Genomic DNA, 7,924 nt, shown 5'->3' on the forward strand with positions numbered 1-7,924 from the left:
ATAAATGGTAGCTTTCAAGTGAACTATCCTACTGAATTATTCATTTACTGTAGATAAATCTTATCCTATTGGAATGTTGCCCCTCACCTCCATAACTTTCTGTGGGTGACCAACTTTGGTAGCCGCATCTCTAGGCCCCCTGGCCCCTCGCCTGGGCTGGAGGACAAGGGACTCAGGCACGGCTCCCCGCTACGGGAAATGAGAGGGTGCGAGTGCCGCTGACTCAGTCACCCTCCTTGAGCCCATTACAAGGATGAGAAAACCGAAACCTAGAGCCTTGCAAAGTCACAAGACAGGTTACTGGCAGAGTCCAGGGTTTAGAATCGGATTTTCTGCAGATAAACAGGCCTCAGTTCCTCATTTCTCTTACCCACTCCCCACGCCCCCATCCTTGCTCAGAATCAGCACCGTAAAGAGCTGGGCAGCTTTTCTGAGAAGGAAGTTGGATTATCAGTCCCACGAAGCCTGGGGAACTCTAAAAATAAAGGAAGGAAAACCCCTCCCCAACTTCTTGAGTATCTGCGAATGAGGAAGGATTTTTTTTTTTTTTCTTCTAGTTATGAGGCAAGAAGATGCACTCTGCTGAGAGTCCCTTGGCTCCGTGGTCCACGTTGAGGGAGAGACTTGGGGGTCGGGAGGCACCAATGGGGATTCCTTTGTGAAGAGGCTACCAGGGAGGGACAGTTGGCGCTCAAACTCCCTCAGCCGCTTCAGATGGCGGCGGCCCGGCCACGCCCCAAGTGGCTGCGGAGACCCTTTTCCCAAAATGGAGAGCGGGAAGGGAGAGGACGTCCGCCAGAAGTTAGCCCCGCCCCCGGGGACAGCGAGAGCCAATTAGCAACTCGCAGGGCGGGCACGCGCGAGGCCAGGGGAGGAGGCTGCCGTTGCCCCGGCAACCACCGAAGAGAAGGAAGGCGGTCGCGGCCTGGGAGGGATCGCGGCGCCGCGGGCCTCTCCCTGCCGGAAAGGTCCCTCCCGGGAGAGCGCGAGACAGGCGGGGAGTCAGCGCCCGTGGAGAGCGGGACAGGTCAGGTCCATGAACTCCAATCCCCGAAGCCGCTTTCGCGCCTCCTGTTAGCGGTTCTGAAGTAGGCTTAGCGCATGCGTACGCCTGGAGGCGGGGCTTTGCGCCCAGCTCTTAGGACGCATGCGGCATTGGAACCTTTGCGCTGGTGGGGGCGGAGCCACTGGCCCTGGGCGGGGCTTTTCTCTGTCCTGAGCTGGAAGTTGTGGAGTTAGATGCCTGCCTGCTCTTCTGCCTGGCCCTATTCCCCTCTTTTTATTTCGGGCTCTCCTGGAGAGGTATTTAGGATCCTATTAAAAACCCAGACTTAGGCCGAGACCGGTTTGGCTCAATGGATAGAGCGTCGGCTTGGGGACTGAAAGGTCCCGGGTTCGATTCCGGTCAAGGGCATGTACCTTGGTTGCGGCCATACCCCCGGAGGGGGGTGTGCAAGAGGCAGCTGGTCGATGACTCTCTCATCGATGTTTCTAGCTCTCTATCTCTCTCCCTTCCTCTCTGTACAAAATCAATAAAACATATTTTAAAAAAAAGAAAAAAAAGAACCCAGACTTAGTGGTCTGAAACCGCAATCCTACTACTGTTCCTTATTGCCTCAGTTTACTCATCTGTCAGGTGGAAATAATAGTACACTGACTTCACAGGGTTGTGACTGTTTTTACCCTCTCAGGGCTATGGCTGAAGTGCACGTGATCGGGCAGATCGTAGGGGCCACCGGCTTCTCAGAAAGCAGCCTCTTCTGCAAGTGGGGCGTCCACACAGGTATTCCCGACCTGGCTCCTTCCCCACCGAACTACCAGCCTAGGGGTTCCACCTCCCTCCTGGCCCAGTCCCTGTACCTCATCTCCCATCAGGACTCCTGGACCTGACTGTACTGTGTCCATCTGTCTCATGCTCCTGCCTTATCCCTTTCCATGCCGTCTCTTGGGGCTCTGGCTCCAGCTCTGAACAAACAGCCCCTAAGATTATGGGACTATAGGCTAGACGACCCCCCCCCCCCCACACACACACACACACACTCCCAATCCTCAGAACACTAGACAGTCTTAACCTCATGGTTTGGACTTCATTCACTGTCTTAGGGGTGTCCTGGGTCCCTCCCCTGTCTTAATTTTTTGCTTAACAGTCTCCATTTATTGAGATCTTACTGTAAAATGGAAGTTTACATTCCAGATTTCAGAGGAAGACCACCCCTTGTATGCATAATTCTCTGTGAGAAAGGAGGAACCTGGTAATTATCCAAGCCCATCCGTATGGCCCAGGCAGGACCTCAGAGGCTCAATGTCTCCCATGTGAGGCAGAATAGTGTGGTGGTATGTGTAATGGTTATGGCCACCAGATCTGGGCTCAAATACTAACTCTCCCATCTATTAAAGTGTGGCCTCTGAACTTAACCTCTTTGAGCCCCAGTTTCCTTGTCTGAAAAACTAATAGCGGAGAGGTGTCAGTGTTGAGGTAAAGAGCACAAACTGCCTGGGTTCAAAACCAGTTGTTAATTAAATATGTTGATTTTGGCCACTTGTCTTTGCCTCAGTTTCCCTATCTGTACAATGGTAATAATAATAATAATAATAATAATAATAATACTTATTTCATGGGTGGTTGTGCGAAATAAATGAATAGCAACAGCACTTAGGAGAGGACCTGGCCTAGTAAGTGTGCAGTAAGCGTTTACCCAGCTCATGTGAAAGTTGGATGGGGTCTTGTTTGTAAAGCCCTGGGTATGTTGCCCAACAGATAAATGCGCATGAAACAAGTGTGGCTATTGCTGTCCTTATCTCTTCAGGCCCTGGGTCCTGGGTGGTGGGTGAGATTCTCTGGGAAATTGTGATCCTCCAGCTGAGCACATGAAGAGGCAGCTCTGGAGGCAGACTTGGTTTGCAGTCTGGGCTCCATCTGCCCTGTGACCCTCGGCAGGCGCTGTCCCTTCACAGGGCCTCAGTTTTCTCATCTGTGAAGTGGGTTATATTGTATATGAAGAACTGGACTCAAAGCCTGGTGCTTTCCTTGCCTGAGTCAGAGAGAATAGTCACTCCGCATGTCAGGGGACTGCTGGGGAGGGGCAGTGAGTCCAGCCGAGAGCTCCGAGGCAGATAAAGGGCTTGGACTCTGCATTCTGACCCAGCTCTGTCTGAATCCAGCTTCACAGTGGCACCTGGGTCTGCTGCAGGCCTGCTGTACCCAATGTGAACGGTGCTTGATGCACAGTAATGTTCATTAAGTGTTCATGGAACGAATGGACAAGTGACTTTCCTTCTCAGAGTCTGTTTCTTCACTTGTTTGGGCACTCACCTCCCATGCCCACTTACTTGTCCAACAAACATTTTTGAGCACCTTCTGTATACTAAGATCTGGTTTTGAGTCCTGGAAATTCAATAGTATGTAAATCCCTGCTCTCCTGGGGCTCACAGAAGGGGAGATAAAATAAATAAGCAGATAAAGAAATAAATGAGTGTAATGATTACAGATGGTGGCAGGTACTCAGAACCAATTAGGTGAGATAATGTAACGGGGCTTAGTTTCGGATGGAAGGGTGAGGAGAACCCTCTGTAAAAGTGGCATTTGAGTTGATCCCTGAAAGATGAATAAAAGCCAGGCATGAAGACATCCAGGAGCAGAATTTCCTAGGCAGAGGGAACAGCCAATGTCACAAAGGAAATAAAAATAGGATCAAGGAAGCTAGAGGTAGCGAGGGATGGGGAGAGTGATAGGAGATGAGTGCAGGAAGGGGGACAAAGGCCAGATACAGGGCTTTGGGGAGAGTCTGTAGTCTGGGGGAGGGGTAGGATTAAAAGTCCCAGAGGGTGGATTAAATGAATTCATCACTAAAGTGCTTAGCACAGGGTTTGACATTTGGTAAGCAATCAGTGCCTGTTTGCTATTATGATCACCCTCTGTAGGCCTGGTAATATTATGTGCCTTTCACAGAGTGTTCTTGCTTTTTGTGGAAGGGCATCCTTGGTCCCATCCTAGTCCTTGGACTAGGCCTCTAACTGCAGCGTGAGAAAGTGACAGAGTGATACTCAGCACTTATCCAGCACTTAGTATGCCCCAGGCACTACTCTAAGTGCTTTGTGTGTATTAGCTCTTTTAATCTGCTCACAAAATGACAAGGAATGCGTTATTACACCCACTTGACATATTGGGAGACTGAGGCAGGAAAAGGTAACTTGCCCAAGTGTGTGCAGGCTCTGAACCAGTCCTTTGGCTCCAGAGTCCATGCTTTGTGTCCCCTGTCCCCCAGTGCTGGAAGAAACTGGGCCTTACAGTCGCAATGGCATGCCTTCCTGACGGCTGCCTCTACCCCTCCTTGCCTCATTAGTGTCCTGGCTCTCATTGTAGGGGCGGCATGGAAACTCCTGTCAGGCGTACGGGAGGGCCAGACACAGGTGGACACCCCCCAGATAGGGGACATGGCCTACTGGTCCCACCCCATCGACCTGCACTTCGCCACCAAAGGCCTCCAAGGTGGGTTCCTGGGCTGGGCCCTGAGCCAGGCTGAGGGGATGGGGCTGGGGAGCGGGGTGGAGGGTGAGGGGGTGGGGAGGATGGTTAGCAACACTCTATGAGACTGAGAACACCAACTCCTGTCCCTGCTCCCTCGCCCTTTGGGTCCCTTTCCTGGCCAGGCCTGGCCCTGGAGAGACTGCGCTGAGGCCTCCCGTGGCTGGCTCTAGAGTGTGTCAGAAGCCAGGGGTGAGGGGAAAAGGGGAAGGGGGGACCAAGGGGAGAGGAGGGATGGCTTTCAAAGAGAAAAACCAAGAGACTCTTCAATCAAGAGGAAGCGGGAGGGTTTCTGAGGGAGAGGGAGGAAGGGCTGGTGGCTGTCCTCGGGCAGGGCTCCTCCGCTGTTCAGAGGAAAAAGGAGTCTGCGGGGGAGGAAGGGTATCAGAAAATCTTTTCTGGTGGAAAATGTGGGTCATTGGAGAGGAGTGAATTCCAGGAAGTAGCCTAGGTAAATATGCCATATATTTCAACAATATAAATAATAGTTGCAGCCAAAACCGGTTTGGCTTAGCGGTTTGACTTAGTGGATAGAGCGCCGGCCTGCGGACTGAAAGGTCCCAGGTTCAATTCCCGTCAGGGGCATGTACCTTGGTTGCAGGCACATCCCCAGTAGGGGGTGTGCAGGAGGTAGCTGATTGATGTTTCTCTCTCATCCATGTTTCTAATTCTCTATCCCTCTCCCTTCTTCTCTGTAAAAAATCAATAAAATATATTTTAAAAATAATAATATTTGCTGAGGACATGCCCTATGACGAGAGATGCCAGGGAGATGTCGGTGATTGAGACAGCTCGTGGCCCTGCTCTCACGGGATTTACCATCCCATGGGAAGACAGAGCCATTCCCAGACTGGCAGCCCAGCGTAGGCAGGGATGGGGTGGGGAGGTCTAGAGCTGGCTATTGGAACCAAGGGGAGGCTCCTGACTCTGCCAGGGAGTTCAGGGAGGGCTTCCTGGAGGAGGAGCTGTTGAGCTTTGCTGTGAGGGACCAGTAGGAGCTAATAAGGCAAGAGAAGGAAGAGGGATCAAGGCAGAGAAGTGTGTGGGAAGCCCAAAGGGTAAAGTGAGTGAGGGCATTTGGAAGATGGGGGGAGAGCAGGAGGACTGTGGGGGTGAGGTGACAGGGGATGGGACAGGCCATCCAGGGTCTTGAATCCCAGGCCCCAGAGCTGAGGCTGTCCCCTGAAGGCACCGGAAAGCCACGGCAGGTGACTGACAAGTCAGATTTTGCTTCTAAAAGACCCTCTGGCTGCTGTGGGTGAAGGGTTGGAGGGTGAGGCAGGCAGGCAGCTGTCCTTTTGCTCTTCAGACCCCACATTCTCCGCTGGTCCCCCCAGGCAGCTCCCACCCCAGGGCCTCTCCACCCGTTGTTCCCTCTGCTGGGAATGCTCTTCCCTGGATGTCTCCACGGCCCCCTCCCTTCCCTACTTGAAACATTCACTCCATGTCCCCTGCTCAGTGAAGCCATTCTTGATCATCCCTTTTCTAAAACGGCATCCTACCCCCACCCTACCTAGCTTTATTTTTCTCCAGAGCAGTCATCACCATCTGGCATACCCTATAATTTGCTTATTTACTATGTTCGTTGTCTAGGATGTCAGCTACGCAATGGCAGGAATTTTGATCTGTTCTGTTCACCTCTGTAGAGCAGGGCCAACTGCAGAGGGGCTCAGAAAGGAGAGTTAAATGAGGCTGGGTCTCCAAGGCTTTGCCTGCCAGGCTGAGGCGCTGAGAAAGATGCTTCCAGATGCCAGGAGGAAGGTGAATTGGAGGAGACAAGAAGTCCCTGAACCCGGAGAGGACTGGGTGGTCACAGTGTGGGAATCGGGGAAAGGTCCAGGACAAGGCTCAAGGTGTTTGCTTATCTGTGGACGGGCCTCCCTGAGCTGGGACCATGGACAAGGAGGACACAGAGAGGGAATCAGCAGAGGCTCGATCTAAAGGGCCTTGAGTGTTGAGGTTGGATTTTATTCTGAAGGCACCGGGGAGCCATGGAAGGGTTTTGAGCAGGGGAGGAGAATGGATTCAGAAATAACCATTGGCTGTTGTGTGGGAGCGGGGGGTCCAGAGAGGAGGCTGGGCAGACGCCAGGGAAGAGGACTGAACCCAGAGAGTGACCAGCTATACCATCCCCCTCTCTCCTGTCTTGCAGGCTGGCCCCGGCTCCATTTCCAGGTGTGGTCCCAGGATAGCTTCGGCCGCTGCCAGCTTGCAGGTTACGGCTTTTGTCACGTGCCCAGCAGTCCGGGCACCCACCAGCTGGACTGTCCTACCTGGCGGCCCTTGGGCAGCTGGCGGGAGCAGCTGGCACGGGCCTTCGTGGGTGGTGGGCCTCAGCTGCTGCATGGGGACGCCATCTACAGTGGGGCTGACCGCTATCGCCTGCATACTGCCGCTGGAGGCACCGTGCACCTTGACCTGGGCCTGTTGCTGCGCCATTTTGACCGCTATGGCGTGGAATGCTGAGGCACCCTGCCGCCGCGGCCCCCATCCACATACCTGGACGCCCATAAGGGGCAGGATGGTGCAGTGGTCAGAAACGTGGGCTCTGGAGACTGCCTTACCTGACCCAGCCACAGCATGGGGCAGCTTCTGTCCTGGCCAGCACCGCAAGCACAGAATCTCTCCCTCTGAAGTCCATTTTCCCCACCTGTGAAATGGGGTACCAGGGGTTTGGGGAGAAGAGGCTGCCTCACACATGGACGTGCTAAATAAAGAACAGTTCTGACAGGTGTGGGTGCCTTCCTGAACTCCCGACCTGTCAGCTGGCCTGTGCCCCATCCTCTCACTGACACCCTCCTTTCTCAGACCCCCATCTTCTTCCCCTTTCTCTGCCTTAAACTCTGGGTGACTTGTCTTCCCCTTTCTCTGCCTTAAACTCTGAGTGACTCCTTATGAGCTCCTCTCCTTGGGGGTTTTCCTCCTCTGGGCCCCTGGGCCCCTCTGCCCCAGTCTCCCACCCTCTCCATTCTGGGTCCCCTCTCCTGACATCTTGTATTCTGCCTATCCTCTGACTGAGCCCTCCCCACCAGGGCTCGTTCTCTCCGTCACACCCCCAATCCCCCAACCATCCCCATAGCCATCCAAGCCACCGCATTTGCTTTGGTAGCTGTCAGCCACCAGGAGGCAGCACTCCGCTTGGGGCGGGGCCGGGGTGCCCGCCCCCTCCCGGGCGGTTTAAGAGACCCCCCTCGGAGCCCGCCCACGCGAGCTGAGGACTGTGGCCAGGCCCCCCCTGATTGCCCTCCCCCCCGGGGGCCGCCCCCGCCCCGAGCGCTTCCTGGGTGGGGCCGGGGCGGCTTCAAAACCCCCCGCCCCTCTAGCCGGTCCTCCCGCCGCCGCCCTCCGCGCCCCGGGCCGCCCCGCTCCCTCCTCCCGCGGCGGAGCCTCTAGACAGCC

The 7,924-nt window shown here is 54.4% G+C and overlaps 1 protein-coding gene across 4 annotated transcripts; it reads left to right on the plus strand.

Moving 5' to 3' along the window:
* The first annotated feature begins 646 nt into the window (after positions 1-646).
* On the plus strand, positions 647-7,255 carry B9D2 (B9 domain containing 2). 4 transcript variants are annotated; one of them, XM_036408175.2, is made up of 4 exons: positions 857-1,088; positions 1,692-1,783; positions 4,364-4,489; positions 6,678-7,255. In XM_036408175.2, exons 2-4 carry the CDS (start codon positions 1,696-1,698, stop codon positions 6,989-6,991), a joined length of 528 nt encoding a protein of 175 aa, XP_036264068.2. In that variant the 5' UTR covers positions 857-1,088; positions 1,692-1,695; the 3' UTR covers positions 6,992-7,255. The 4 variants fall into 4 exon arrangements, with proteins under 4 accessions (XP_036264069.1, XP_036264068.2, XP_045426799.1 ...); XM_045570843.1 differs by having other exon boundaries at positions 857-1,073; XM_036408178.2 differs by having other exon boundaries at positions 892-1,027.
* The last annotated feature ends 669 nt before the right edge of the window (positions 7,256-7,924 follow it).

Source organism: Pipistrellus kuhlii, unplaced genomic scaffold, assembly GCF_014108245.1.
Source record: "Pipistrellus kuhlii isolate mPipKuh1 unplaced genomic scaffold, mPipKuh1.p scaffold_m20_p_38, whole genome shotgun sequence".
NCBI lineage: Eukaryota > Metazoa > Chordata > Mammalia > Chiroptera > Vespertilionidae > Pipistrellus > Pipistrellus kuhlii.